This window comes from Leucopleurus acutus, assembly GCF_964270905.1.
Source record: "Leucopleurus acutus genome assembly, chromosome: 10".
In the NCBI taxonomy this organism is placed as follows: domain Eukaryota; kingdom Metazoa; phylum Chordata; class Mammalia; order Artiodactyla; family Delphinidae; genus Leucopleurus; species Leucopleurus acutus.
The window spans coordinates 101,246,366-101,261,064 of NC_139153.1; the positions used below are offsets into that span (position 1 = coordinate 101,246,366).

The 14,699-nt window shown below is 50.2% G+C and overlaps 1 protein-coding gene across 1 annotated transcript in view; it reads left to right on the forward strand.

Moving 5' to 3' along the window:
* The window catches only part of F13A1 (coagulation factor XIII A chain), a gene marked incomplete at both ends in the record, with an annotated part of 135,969 nt that overhangs the window by 105,431 nt on the left and 15,839 nt on the right, over window positions 1–14,699 (forward strand). The window contains 2 exons of the mRNA XM_082847566.1: window positions 5,197–5,484; window positions 11,289–11,449. Coding sequence (XP_082703692.1) covers window positions 5,197–5,484; window positions 11,289–11,449 — 449 coding nt within the window. The remainder of the gene's footprint in view (window positions 1–5,196; window positions 5,485–11,288; window positions 11,450–14,699) is intronic.

Below are 14,699 nucleotides of genomic sequence, written 5' to 3' on the forward strand. Positions count from 1 at the left end.
CTGTTAACCACCCTCCAGACTCCAAACACTGTCGGGATGGAGACACACACAGCCCTGCTTTCCCATCTATAATAGCTAGAGAGACGGGCGGGAAGCTGTGTGTTGGATGCCTAGGACAGGGGTGGTTGGACAGATGCTCAGGGATCCTGGAGGACCTTAGCTGCGGGCTCCCTGAGTCTGAAGGACAAACAGGGAAACCCGGGGATGACTCTTTCCCCAGGGAACGAGTTCCCCAGGAAAAGGCAGCAGGACAGGGATTGTGGATAAACTCTCCCAGTGTGGAGGAGTCCTGAGCAGACAGTGTCTAGAACAAGAGCTGAGCCGTCCTCTAGGAAGCCGTCCAAGTGACCAGCTGTCTTGTTTAAACTGCTCAGCAAGATGTCCTGCGTGGTCAGCCACGGAGGTGGTGGTGAAGACCAAATCAGGGTCAGACGTCAGTCCATGAAAGAGGAGTCAGGAGCTTGGCCAAGGGAGAATCCCAGATTAAAACAAGTAAAATGTGCCAGCTCTGAACGGGGAAGACAGCTGAGGTCCAGACCTGCAAGGTCTGGCAAGAAGGCAAGGCTCAGAGGAGTGGAAAGTGTGGGGGGGCTTGTCCAAGCAGAAGAGCCCCTAAAGTCCGCATAGATAGTTTAAGAGGCATCCCATCCTGCTCCTGGGCTGGCGTCTGATTCCAGGTGGATCGTTCTTAATCAAGGATGGCATGTGGGTTTCATATTCTAACATTGGGAATGATGCAGTGAGTGCCGTTTAAGAAGGGAGCTGACGCCGCGCCTGTGTATGCGGTGGGAAAGGGTGAGTGGTTACCCATGTACCCCAGGGGCATCTAGGAGAGACTGCCAGCATCTGGGCCCGTGCATTTGCCACCCTGGTCCTCATTATTGAATGTCTTATATAATTTCTCTACAAATGCTGAGTGTGGCCACTAACCTGTGGTGGGAGTGAAAACAGAGAAAAAAATATTACCAGATTTAGGTACTTACTATTTTAATTAACTAGACTGTGGAAAGATCATTTTTCACTTCAGTGAGCTAAAGCTTAATGTCAAGTTTATACCCTTCTTTAAAATATAAGATGAAGAAACTATAAAATTTGGAAAACTAGAATTCTTAGAACTTCTCCTGCGGCGAAGTCTTCTTCTGTGATGGTGTCCGGGTCCCGTTTCCTCTTCGCTCCAACAGTTATACCTTCTGTCACTTGTATTTTCATCTCTCCTTCTCTATTAGCTCCTTCCCATGACCATGTCACCTGTGTTAAGAAAATTTACAAAACTCTTTTTCAACAATAAAGTCCCCTGCAAACATGGTCCATACTTTCTTCTCTTTAACTGCGCGGCTGCCCGCACCCAACACCCTTTTCCTTTTCCTTTTATGTCTCATCCACTGTGCCCTGAGGTCTGCCACCTGCTCACCCTTGAAGCCCTTCTCCTCAAGGTTGCCAAGACCTCTGATCACCAAGTAGAATAAACATTTTGCAGATTTCAGCTTGCCTAAAACCTCCTGCATTTTTTGATGCTATTTGCTCACTCACAATTCTTGAAATTCTCTTTTTTTTTAATTAAAATTATTTTTTAATTTTTTTAAATTTATTTTTTATTCAAGTATAGCTGCTGTACAATATTATATAAGTTACAGGTGTACAATATAGTGATTCGTAATTTTTCAAGGTTATACTCCATTGACAGTTACTATAAAATATTGGCTATATTCCCCATGTTGTACAATATACCCTTGTAGTTTATTTTATACCTAATAGTTTGTACGTCTTAATCCTCTACCCTCCTGTTGTCCCTCCCACACCTTCCCAATGGTAGGCACTAGTTTGCTCTCTATATCTGTGAGTCTACTTCTTTTTTGTTCTATTCACTAGTTTTTTAGATTCCACATATGAGTGATATCAGACAGTATTTGTCTTTCTCTGTCTGACATATTTGCCTTAGCGTAATGTCCTCCAAATCCATCCATGGTGCTGCAAATGGCAACATGTTCATTCTTTTTTATGGCTGCTTAATATTCCATTGTGTGTACATACCACACCTTCCTTTTCCATTCATCTGTTGATTGGACACTTAGGTTGCTGTGACGTTCTCTCTTCTCTTTGTTCCTATGATACAGCTTTCTCCTGGTTCCATCCCAACCTACCTGACTCGTTTTTCCATCTTCTTCTGCAACTCAGAGCTCCCCTTTCTTTGCCCCCCTCAGAATGTTTCTTCCTTCTAGGCTGGTGTTAACAAGCACACACATACTGATTCTCCCAAGTCTGTCTCCAGCCTAGACTTCACTTTTAAGCCCCACATTCACCTAAATGTCCCATAGGAGCCCAAAACTGAACCTTCCCAAATGCCACCTTCTATCACTCCCTCCCCACCCCAGATCTATTTCTCCCGTGCTCCCTGCCCCAGGAAAGAGAACCATGATCCACCCAAACTTAGCACGTTGAGAATAAGTCAAGCAGCAAATCCTCTAAAAGTCCCCTTCGGAATAGTTCAAAGTTATCTCCTCCCCTCCATCTCCACGGTCCCTCCCTGAGAATCAAATGGTGCTGGGTGTGGAAGCCCCTTAACATAGTCCCTGATATGTAGTAAATGGCCAACAAAAGTTAGTTTCCACTCTTGCTGGTAACTCTATTCTTACTACCATGCTCCTACTATTGGCTTGGACTCTGATGATTTTTCTCCTGGATAACTGCTATAGCTTCCCAATTCCACCTTCCCCTCCTCACCCTCTTTCCCTCTGTTTAAGTCATTGCCTCCAAAGTGACATATTTAATGACATCAATCTCAACCTGTTGCCGCATTGCTTAAAAGCCCTCACTCGCTTCCGTTGCCTGCAGGGTATTCCAGCCAGAGCTCGCCAAGCCTCTGCTAGTTGCCTTTTGGGCCCCTCGCAGCTCTTCCTCGCCATACCCACAGGCAAGAAAATCAGCAGCTAGGTGAGCTGTGACAGTACCTCCACCAAGCCAGGCTCCCACCTGCCTCCATGCCTTTGCTCTCGCTCTGGAAGGAAAAACCCTCTGAGAAGCCTCCCCTGCGCCCGGGTGGTGTCAAATCTCTGCCCCGTGTTCCCTGCACCACACACAAACGCTTGACCCAGCATCTGTGACGGATACGCGTGTGGTGATCCCTCTGCACTAGTGCCCTTAGACCCGGGTGGGAAGGGCTGGGCTTCTCATCTGAGCCTGGCACGGTGCCTGGACATCACAGGGGCACAACTAGCATGAGGTGATCGAAGGAATGGTAGCTCAGGTGGCCCTTGCACAGGTGAGCTTAACCGAACAGCAGATGTCCTAAACCGGACTCTTTCATATCTATTATAAAGATGAAAGTTGTGTCCCTACATGAAGGCAAAGTGCTTCTCCAAACCCCAGCCCTCCAGAGCCTCTGTGCCAGGCTGGGTCCCAGGTCCTGGGGACACAGAGCTTACTTTCTCCTGGGGGAAGTAATGTCCCACAGCGACGAGTACTGGGAAAAGGAAAGAAAACCAGGTAAAGTGTTAGTGAGAGACGAGAGGACCAGAGTAACGGAAGTGGGGGGGACACTCTGAGAAGGTGACATTTGAGCTAAGACCTGAGCAATGAGAAGAGGCTTCATCAGACATAAAGGGGACTCTCATGACACCCAGTTAATGGAAGGGTGGTTTTGACCTTGGTCCTGGAGCCACAGAGGAGCCTCAGAAAATGTGATCTGGCCTTAGATCATTCTCTCGGCCCCAAATTCGTGGCCCTGCGTTATGTGAGACATCAGAGCTCAGACCACAACTGCAGAGGGCGGGGATTCCGGCGAGCTGGGAATTCTGCCTCTTACCTGGGCCTGTGCTTCCTGGAAACCCTCGCCTGCCTCGCTGACAGCTCCTGCTCAGAGGGACAGGCTGGTCCCCAGAAGGAAGCTAGAGCTTCCTCCACCTACGACCCGCTGTGAAGTCCCTCCTAGAGCCCAGAAGCTTCCACCGCCCCTCCTCCACTCGGCCAGCTCATCCTCTCCCCACGAGGCACCTCTCTGACCATGACCATGTTCCCACTGCTGGCGTTCACCTCCCACATTTCGCCTAAATGCGTGTTTGGTGCCCGTCCAAAGCCATGATCATTAATGCTCTCTTCCTTGGGGACCTATTTGCCAGATGCTCTCCGCTAACATATTTCACTGTGCTTTCCCTATCACAGCCACTCCTTCCCTTTAGTATTATCTCCCTCTTGTCGACTGTGAAACATGTGCTCTAGCCAATGCTTGTCCTGGACCAGTTGTTTCTGGCACATTCTCGCAGTCTTGACAATCAGAGAAATTGTTAACGCACACGCAGAAATACACATTCATTTGTTCACAACACGTGCTGGCATTTTCTCTGTCTTTGCAAAGTCCCAGTAGCTGCCAATCCTTACGCATGTCCTACCTGTAAACCACTTCCCAACCCTGCCACGTTTGCGTCCTTACGTTACACACAAGGAAACCGATGGTAGTAATGGTCCCTGCCTTGCAGAGTCCTTCTGAGGACTAGATGAGACAGAGCACAATTTGCGCTTCCCATGACACCCATCACATAGTTAGCTCTCAGTGATGCTTGTTAGCACTATTAACTAACCTCTTCATTTTCGTTGCAGTTTGCTATTAGTTAAGTGAGAGGCAACATCTTAAAAGTTAATGGAAATATAAAAACCAGCATTTTTATTTCAAAGTGATTCTTCTTTTGCTAGCCATCTGCATGACTAGCTTTCCCAAGCCAAGTGGGACAGGTCCGAGTGGAAAGAGACATGAGGAAGACAGGTCTTGCCGGGCAGACCCATGAATGGGAGAAAACTCACATTGTAGAAGGTGCAAGGCAAGATGCAACTCCTCCGGCTACGTGGCTAGGACATTGGGAGGGAAGCCAAGTAATCCCACAGTTTGAGAAGAGTTAGGTTTTGTCAGTTCTATCTGCTGAGCCCTGAAACAGTGACCCTGGAAAAACAACCCTTGGAGTATGCTCTGTAGTAACCCCTCTTCAGATAGGTCGAACCCGGCAGCCGGGCAGGTCCTAACTCTCTGGGAACTTGATTTTGCAGAATGTATAACATGGGATGATGATGACACCTGCCCCAGAGGGAAGCCTGTGGCTCACAGAGGCAGCCCGGCAAGCCCTGCAAGTAGTGCCCACAGCACACTGTTCATTAAGGTGACTTTCTCTCGGGTGGCTTACGTTGGCCTTATCTCTGCACCTTTCCTAGGTCAAGAAGAAGAGAGGTTGGCCCTAGAAACTGCCCTGATGTATGGGGCTAAAAAGCCCCTCAACACAGAGGGCGTCGTCAAATCGAGGTCTGATGTCCACATGAATTTTGAAGTGGAGAATGTCGTGCTGGGAAGAGACTTCAAGGTCACCATCACCTTCCGTAACAATGGCCCCGCCCACTACACCATCACAGCCTATCTCTCAGGCAACATTACCTTCTACACCGGGGTCGCCAAGGCAGAATTCAAGAACAAGACATTTGATGTGACACTGGATCCCTTGTCCTGTAAGTTAACGCGGGGGGCTGTTCTCTCCAGGATGTGTCACCTGCTTCCTTGTCTGGCTCTCTGCTGATGTTCCCTAATAGCTTCCTGTCGAAGTTAAAGCCCTGGCCCAGAGCTCAGGAGCATATGGACCACAGGGCAGGACCCACTCTTCCTAGAAAGGCCCCTACTTTCTTCTCCGTGACTTGTGCACAGAAGTGAGCACTGAAATTTTCAAAGCTTAGAGCCCCATGAGTCGTGAACATTAAATGTCACGGAACATCTTGCTACTTACAGGGTGGGCCAAGGACCTGAAGCATCAGCACCTACTGAGCGCTGGTCAGAAATGCAGACTCTCAGGCGCCACCCCAGACCCATGCATTCTAACAAGATCCCAGGGGGACTGGTGTGAACAGGAGAGTTGGTGAAGCTTGTGTCTCAGAAAGCAGGCCCGCTGGCGGTGCCTCTCTCCCAACTTAGGGACAGCTTTGGGGGGCCGCCCAGCAGGAATGGTGTGTTTGGCTTTACCATTTAGGGGGCAGGGAGATCTAAGCTCCGCAGGGTGGGCTGTCTGATGTACAGGGTCGGGAGAGCCCATCCTCGGGAGAGGAAACTCGAGCCTCGGGATGTGTTGTCCAGGAAGCTCTGGAGGCTCTGCTCTCCCGGCCATCTCCCGGGGGCCTCTCCCGCACCTCGATCCCTCACCTCCCTTGCATACATGGCCTTCCAAAGCGTCTTCTTCGCTATGAAAACTCCAGACTAGTTTAAGTAGGACTGGGATTGACAAAGCCACAGCTTGCGCTGGGGACTGCAATTTCGACCTGTCTCATTCCCTTGGGTACCAGTGTTTAGTGTGCACAACAGCTGGTCACTCAGTTGGCCAAATGAGCCAACCAGAAGAACCTGGTCTCCAGGCAGAGCACACGGAGTTAGAAAACAGAACATGTTGAAAGGGTCAACATGGCAGGGCACCAGATCCATTGACCTGACAGGTGAGTCAGGAAAAGAAATGGAAAAAAAGGTATATGAATAATAATTTTTAAAACACAGAGGCAGGCAAGACTATGATCCCGCCTGGGGTGGCCAAACCACACGTCCCACTTGTTTTCAAGCTTCCTGGATTCGGTGTCTGTCCCAAGTCTCAGGAAGTACCTTTGGGAGGCTTCAGAAGGATATTCCCAGAAAAATGAGAAACTAGTCCTAAAGGGCCCTAATTTCAAGAAACCTACCCCATCTCGAAGGAGGCAAATGGCCTCGATTCAGCAGAATAGCCACCAATTCAGAAACCACCATGGCGCTGGTTTTGGAAACTGGAAGGTCTAGCACTTGGAAGAAAGGCAATTCTTACAGAAACACGTAGTCAGTATAAAGGACTGAGGAGAAAAAACAGTCATCACAGCTGCTTAGGACAGACAGACTCAGTGGATTTAGAGGACCTGAACCTTGGAATTAGACAAATCTGGATTTTAGCTGTGACTGTGTCACCTACTAGCTGTGTGTCCCTAGGCAAGTTACTTAAGTAATCTGAGCTCATCTGCACGTGGGAACAATACGACCCACATCACTGGGTTGTTGGTTCACCCCCGCTACACACACACAGCTTTATTTAATGCCTACAAGTCCAGGTATTATTTTGTGCTGGTGACACAGCAATGAGTTGCTTCTTGATGGTCTCCTGGGGGGAAGATGGGGACTCCACAAAAAACAATCAAACAAGTGAATATATATGGTTCTGCGGAGAATAGGAAAACACAAAGCAAGACAAGGAAGATGGAGTGCCGGGGGTGGGGGGTGTGGTCAAGGAAAGCCCCTCTGATAGGGTGACATTTAACAGAAATCTGACAGAAGGGAAGGAGTGAGCTTTCCAGCCAGGAAAAAAAAAAAGTAAGTGCAAAGGCCCTGAGGCCAGAGCTCATGTGATGTGTTCAGTGAGCAGCAAGGAGACCAGGGTCAGGAGCAAAGGCATCCAGGGGAGGCTAGTGGGTATAGACCAGGTAAAGGCCTGGAGGCCCTTGTAAAGAGTTTGGCTGTGATTCCAAGTGAGCTGCAGAGCCGTAAGACGGTGTTGAGCAGAAATGTGCCCCGGTCTAACTTGCGTTCTGAAAGATCACTCGGCTGGTGTGCTGAGAACAGACTATAGGCGATGTGGAATTGAAGCTTAGAGACTAGTTAGGACGCTGTTGCAATAGTCCCGTGAGAGATGGTGGTGAAGGTGAGGGAGGTGGTGACAGCTACCAGATCTGGGTGTTTTCTGAAGGTAGAGCCCTCGGGATTGGTTGACAGGTTGGATGGGTGGTGTGAGAGAAGGGGGCTGTGGAGGAAACTAAATGAGATAATATATGCGGAAGGCTTCCCGCAAGTACGCTCCCCATAAATGCTAACTTCCAACGTGTTTACACTTTGGGAAAATGAGACCAGAAAGGTGAGTTGACGTGTTCAAGGCCACACATAGTAATTAGAGGCAAAGCAGGTACCAGAGCCCACATCCTATTCAGGCAGGTGTGGTGAGCCAGCTCCGTGCATTCTCGGGCCCTAAGTAGGCCCGCCCCTTACTTGTGCCCTGTTGCCTGGGGTCCAGCTGTCCCTCACTCCCCTGGACAAGGAACTATATGCCATCCTTTTCCCACCGCACTAGAGTCCCATCTCGCAATCTCCTTCCCCTTCTCTCCATGATCCAATAAAAGCATGAGCTTACGGGAGTTAGCGGGCTAGAACGGCATGACACATGAGCCATCTCAGCCATCGATCTAGGGATACCGAAGCCTGACTCAGTATCAACACGGCTCCCACGCACTCAGCCCACCCCAAGGCTTGTCCTCAATAACCTGAAGGGAGTTGAAGACTGTTTCTTGCTTTCCCCTGCATGTAGGTGGCACTAACGGCATGCGATAAATTGCATATTGCAACCTAAAATCAATTGCAATATATGGCAAAAAGCCACAGGATTCTAGACCTCGATCAAGCAGGTCAGGGTACAATCCTAGGAGAGTCCGTCGCAAAGAAAGTTTTCCAAGTAGAACGGGAAGCGTATTTTCCACATTGATGATGAAAGGGAATGTGTAGGCTAGAATCAGCTGGGAAGATCTGAATAACTTAAACCTCCCATACCTTCAAAGGTGCTATCGTTTCCACTTGGCTATATTTAGTTTTCTTTGCTCTTTGGAAAAGAGATGAAGCAGCTCCTGTCTGTGACCCACCTCCCCGGCTTTCCCCAGACACCGTAAATGGTATTGGCAGGGTCCCAGCTCCACCACTCAGAGAATGAAAATCTCTTCTTCTTGCCACGTTTAATAAACTTTATCTAGAACAATTTCTTGTGTGGTGGCAAAACACAGCATTTATATAATGTACTATTTCAGGAGCCCTGTTCCCTTGGGCTCAGAAACACAGCCCAATTTCTTTAGTGCCAAGATTTAGAGGATGTTCTACCTCAGAGAATGAAGAGTCCCGAGGCTGATATCAAGGCAGCGAGAGCCTCTGTAACGATGTCAAGCACATCTCGCCAACCTAAACAGCCCAGTGGTCAAACACGGCCCTCTAGAAATAACCAGAGGATGTCCCTTTTTTATTATTATTATTACCGGAGGCAGCTAGAGGCAAAATGCGTGTTCTTCAAGGCCTGTCACTTTGCCACTCCATCTGGCGAAGTGAAAACAGCCCCCATGTGCTCGTCTGAGGTTGTCTCCAACTGAGGGACAGAGCCTTAATCTTCTGGACAATTCACTGCTCGGGGAGCCATGGAGGAGGACAAGTCCAGGCTCAGTCCCAAAGGAGGCGACATGAGTAGGTCGCCCAAAAAGGCAGAATTCGAGGGTCAAGTTCAAGACAAGGTCTTCGATTCCAAAGGCCAGCTCTAAGTGGAATGGGACTGCCCTAGGCAGTAGGCTGAGTTGCTGACTGCTTGTCTAGGGCGGATCAGTACGTTCCAATAACTCTGCATAGCCCGTGGCCGTCTCTCAGCCTGGGCACCACGAACTCTCAGACTGGACGGTTGTTACGGGGCCTGTCCCGTGTGTTGTGGGATGTTTAACTGCATCCTTGGCCTCTACCCGATAGGTGCCAGTAACAACCTCCAGCTGTGACAACGAAAAGCATCTCCAGATGTTACTAAACACCCCTGGGGGACAAAATTGCACCCCGTTGACGACCACTGGTCTTGGATGACCATCCTTTCCATTTTGCCAGGAATTGGGTGCATTCTGGGGTGCAAGACTTTCCGTTTCAAAACAGAGACCGTCCTAAGTTCACCCAATTCTACCCTAACACCACCCCATCTCCTGCTACAACCTCCTATCTCTGGGAGCCCCTCAAACTTGAATATGTATCATCTGAGCATCATATTCAAACACAGATCCTGATTCCCTAAGTGTGGGTGGGGTTAGAGAACCGGTGGCAGGCTCTTACCGGGCTGATCTGGCGGCGGGAAGGGCGGGTCCCCCTAGTTGCTGAGCAGTACTTCTCAGCCCCGCTGCACGTAAGAGTCATCTGCAGAATTTTAAAACAAAGCCTGGGCCCCAGCCACCGAGATTCTGATTGAATTGGCCTGGGGTGGGATCCAACAGGGCAGGTTTTTAAATGTCCCTAAGTGATTGCGAGGAAAAGCCAAGACTGGGTGGTCACAGCACCTACTCATCCATGCAGAGACCTTGAGGCAGATGGTAGGCACGGCCTGATGCACCGTCGTCCGGGAGCCCAAAAGGCAGGAGGCCTCCCTGTGCCCTGGAGTTCACCCCACAGGGTCTTCCGTCCTGGGTCCTGGACGGCCGCTCGTGAGGGAGGGCTAAAACGAGCCACCCTCTGCACTTGAAACTATCAACCTTGGGAATTGTTTCCTTCAATAACTTCCACCGGAGGGAGGAATCTTTGGCCAAAGGCAGACATTGAGCAGGGAAGCCATGGTGGAGACATTCGATTCCATGCAGGGGGATGGAGGCCCCTGGCTCTGCCCAGGCCCGGGCTCGGCCGGCAGGAGAACTGCCCTTTGCCCTTAAGAATCCTGGGCTCTGGGAAATGAGAGTGAGAGAAATTGGGCAGCACAGCCAAACAGAACCTCACGGCTGCGGTCAGAGCCGCAAGACAGGATTCCCGTCCTCAGCCCGGATGGTGAGCAGAGCGGGGCCAGGACCATGCCCCCCGTCCACCTGTCATCCTCACTGGCTCGTCCCCAGCACCTAAATGCTCCCCTTGTCGGTGCCTTGAGATCACAGAGGTCTTTTAAGTTGCAAATAGCAGAAGGGGTGGGAGAGAGTCGCATGCCTGCGGTGAAAGCTGGTTTCCACTGCTTCTTTCTCTTAAATAGAAAAATCAAGTCAGATTGGTGCAGTACAAGCTGGAGAGAAAGTGTGGAGCAAAGGAATCAGGGGAAAGGTTTAGGCCGTTGACAGCTTTGCTCGAGCGTGGCCCGCGGCCTGCGTGAGATGTGTCTTATCACGGGAGGGCACGTGGCACGGTGGCCGTGGACATCACTGCCCCACATCTGTCACCTTGGGACTGTTTCTGCCTAAAACCAAGCAGCCGCAGCTAACACCCCTTGGTCCTTGATTTTAAACCTCTTTGTCACGTTGCATTTTACAACAGCAAAAGCAGTGTTGGGAAATTTGACACGTTTTCTCTAGGAAGACTTTACTGAATGTGCAATTTCCAGCACATTCTTTACCCCAGAAGCCGGAGAGCTTCTTGTCCCTGATGGGCTGTGTGTTCCACTTGCCCTCACCTGTGTGTGTTCCTGGAGACTGTGCTAGCGTGGCAAAGATGGGGCCCTCAGGGAAGAGTGAAGCAGCTCCTATCCGAGGTCCTGACACCGCCATGTTTTTTTTCCTGCCGTCAGTCAAGAAAGAGGAGGTGCTGATTCAAGCGGGCGAGTACATGGGCGAGCTGCTGGAGCAGGCGTTCCTGCACTTCTTTGTCACAGCCCGTGTCAATGAGACCAAGGATGTTCTGGCTAAGCAGAAGTCCATTGTGCTGACAATCCCCAAGGTCATCATCAAGGTCAGTTTCAGCATCTCAGATGAGGGAGAAAGGCAAGGTTTTTAGTGTTTATGAATATGTGTGTGTGTGTGTGTGTGTGTGTGAGAGAAAGTGTGTTCTGCTCCAAAAAAAAAAAGGAACTAGGATCCTCCTGTTCTTTGAAAGAAGTAAACCACCCTATACACTGACGTGCACATATAACACTCTTCTCTCCTCTCCAGATTTAAATATATAGACGTGGCTGCAGATATAAATATAACCTGGGGGTATAAACACGCTTGTGGAGGAAGATAGAGATGTGTAAAGGATACAGATACTTGGAGCTCACTGTCTCCAGAATAAAGTAGGTCAGGCATGGCATCAGACAGAAGCCGCCTGGATCCCTCCCACCTGCGTTTAGGACTGCACCGTTTTCCATGAAGCTATCACTGTATACAGTAGAATGCACAAACCGAAACGTCAGTGTGATGATCATGACTTGTCATGTGTGTCTACACCTGGCAACCACCAGCCAGATGCAGACACAGAGGATTTGTAACATCCAACACCCCAGAAATCTCCCTCACGCCTTTTGCAGTCCATCACTCTCTCCTCCGTCACCGAGACAGCCATTGCTCTGACCTCTCTCACCGGAGGGCCTTTTTTGTCCGTTTGGCTACTAGTAGTTTTAACGTTGTCTCTCCATTAGCCGCCCTCTCTGTCCAAATGTCTCAAAGGCACTTGGCAGTGGAGAGGTGAGCATGGGTGAAAGGGCAAGGTGAATATGGCAGCCTATTTGCGCCCACTTCTCAGGGTCACTGGGTCACTGGCAGCGTCCGTAGCCACATTCGAATCCGAGACACCTCCTGCCCAGGGAGCAGAAACCCAGGCGTCCATCAGGGTTCTTGGGGTGTGACATCTCCTGTCAGCCTTATCCAGGGCTTGGAGACCTTTCCAAGTGACTGAGTGATTAGCACAGAGCTGAAGGTGCATTCCTCTAACGTGGTGGGTAAATCAAAATGTTTTTAAAGCCTCTAGAGGTGGGCTGTTGGCAACGGGCGGGCAGGGAGCGGTAGGCCTTGTGTCTCTTCTGAATCGTTGGCTGAGAATCACTTGTAAAGCTAATAACGTTGTGTAGCATTCAAAATGGCAGCCTTCCCCCTGGGTCCAGCGCTGTGTGGACGGCCCTTGAGGGCTACTGTACGATGAGTCCCATGCAGGCCGACATGTAGGGCCCCGGAGGAAGAGAACCCCAGGCCCTCCTTTTCTAGGAAGGCTTGAATCTTCGCGCCTCCTTGGTTCTTTCAGCCAGGTCACCTGCTACAGGCCCATCACAGCACCACCTACACAAGAGGCCTTAAGAGACAGCATAAAAGTGAGGGGTGCAGGTCTGCAGGCAGAACAGGGAAGAATGCAGAACAGAGAAGTGGTACCGGGGTTCCTGCAGAGGAGCTGCCTCTCCCCTGGGCATAAGGCGCTGGTGCTGTGACCGGGCCGGCCTGCCCACCCGCCACGTGGCGGCTGCCCTCATGGCGGGCTCTCCTGGGACACGTGCGGTGCCCCGCAGGCCCCTCCCGGAGGCTGGGGGAGGCCTCCTTTCCCGCTGTTTCAGGAGCTCAGCCTCTGAACCTTTCCCACCGGAGGCGAGGCCCACACACTCACCTAATTATGAACTGACAGCTTGTCCCTGCGAAGGGCTCAGGAGAGAGCTCTCCCCAGCTGGGAAGTGATCCAACCCCGGCATAAAATAGAATTTAATTGCACCGCTGGTAATAAACTGGATGAATACAGGAAACCGATAACTTTCATCTTTTAGACCTCATTAACTGAAGGATTATTGACTAGTCATCTTCCGAGTTTACTCAGAGAGCAGTTTAACTCCCCACGGGCAGAACCCAAATCCCTTCTCCTGCAGCTCAAGTGACCTGGACGGGGAGGGTGTACTTTACTTTACAAGGAGTTGTGTGGGTTTTTTGCCTTGTTTTTCAATTTCAATAAGGGTGTCAAAAAGGCAGTTCTTAGAGGTAATGCATTTGGAGGGTAGGGTCATTTGACTGGGACTCCAGCAGGAGAGAGATGGAAATTGGTCCAGGAGTGCTCAGGAAAGCAGGCAGGCGCGTCCTCACAGAAGGGGTCGCTTAACCGCTAACCTCATGAACTGTATTAGCCCCAAGGACAGGCTAAATCCCAGCCGCGGAAGAGGTGTTCTTGGGTAAAGTCCCTCATACTCTGAAAGCCAGGTGTCCCTGAGCTGTGAGAGGTTCCAGTTCCAGAAACTGGCTAATGGACTGGCGACCAGGATGCTAGTTAGTCTACTGGAGGCGTTGGGTACGGACCGCGGGTATCCAGATGGCAGGTATCCTGAAAGCGACTGCGGGGGTGGGGGGTGGGGGGAGAGGACACAGACAAAAGGAGGAGTGGGGAAGGGAGGAGAAAAGAAATAGACATTGAAACAAATGTTACCCAGGAGACCTCAGGGCAGGAGTCAAATAAACTGCATAAACAGGAGTTGGAGAGGAAGATAAATGCATTGAAAAGTACAAAAGCACGGTGGCTCAGAGGTCCAGACCACGTGGGACACATGTCCCCAGGTTCTAAGAAAACGCTAGAACACTTGGTCCATCTCTCTGAGCCTGGGACTGGCCCACAGCTTACAGAACCTCCCAAGGTCACTATGATGAAGGTACAGGATGAGAAGGTGTGAGAGACAAGGGTCAGGAAGGAGGATCCCCCCACTCCGAGGCAGGAGGGGGAGGGGGTGAGACCGGCACGCAGTGCTGACAATGACAGTAGCTATGAGTACTGAGGTCTATGCTATTATGCTTCTCCTGTACTATCTTATTTAATCCTCATTTCCACCCTACGAGGTGGGCAGTATTGTACCCATTTTACAGATGAGAAATCTGAGAGGCCCAGAGAAGGCAGTGCCCTGTAGCATGGTGGTCAAAACACAGGCTCTGGGACCAAACTATCTGAACTCAAAGCCTGTTTCCTCAACACACTAGCTGTGTAACCCTGGACGCATCACTTACTGTCTCTTAGCTCCTGTTCTCTCAGCTGTTTAACAGAGACGATGGCAAGTCTTACTTCATAGAGCTGTTGTGAGTGTAAAACGAAATAATGGGGACCTAATGCCTAGCTCACGGTCAAGGCCGAGTGTGCGTTGGTTGTTGGTTTTGTCCTTGTTACTGTTCACAAGCCACTTGCCTGTGATCACCTGCCTGATAAGGGAGGGAAGGAAGCTTCTAACCCAGATCTTACTGATTCGGAAGCTAGTACAGGTAAAGTCTCG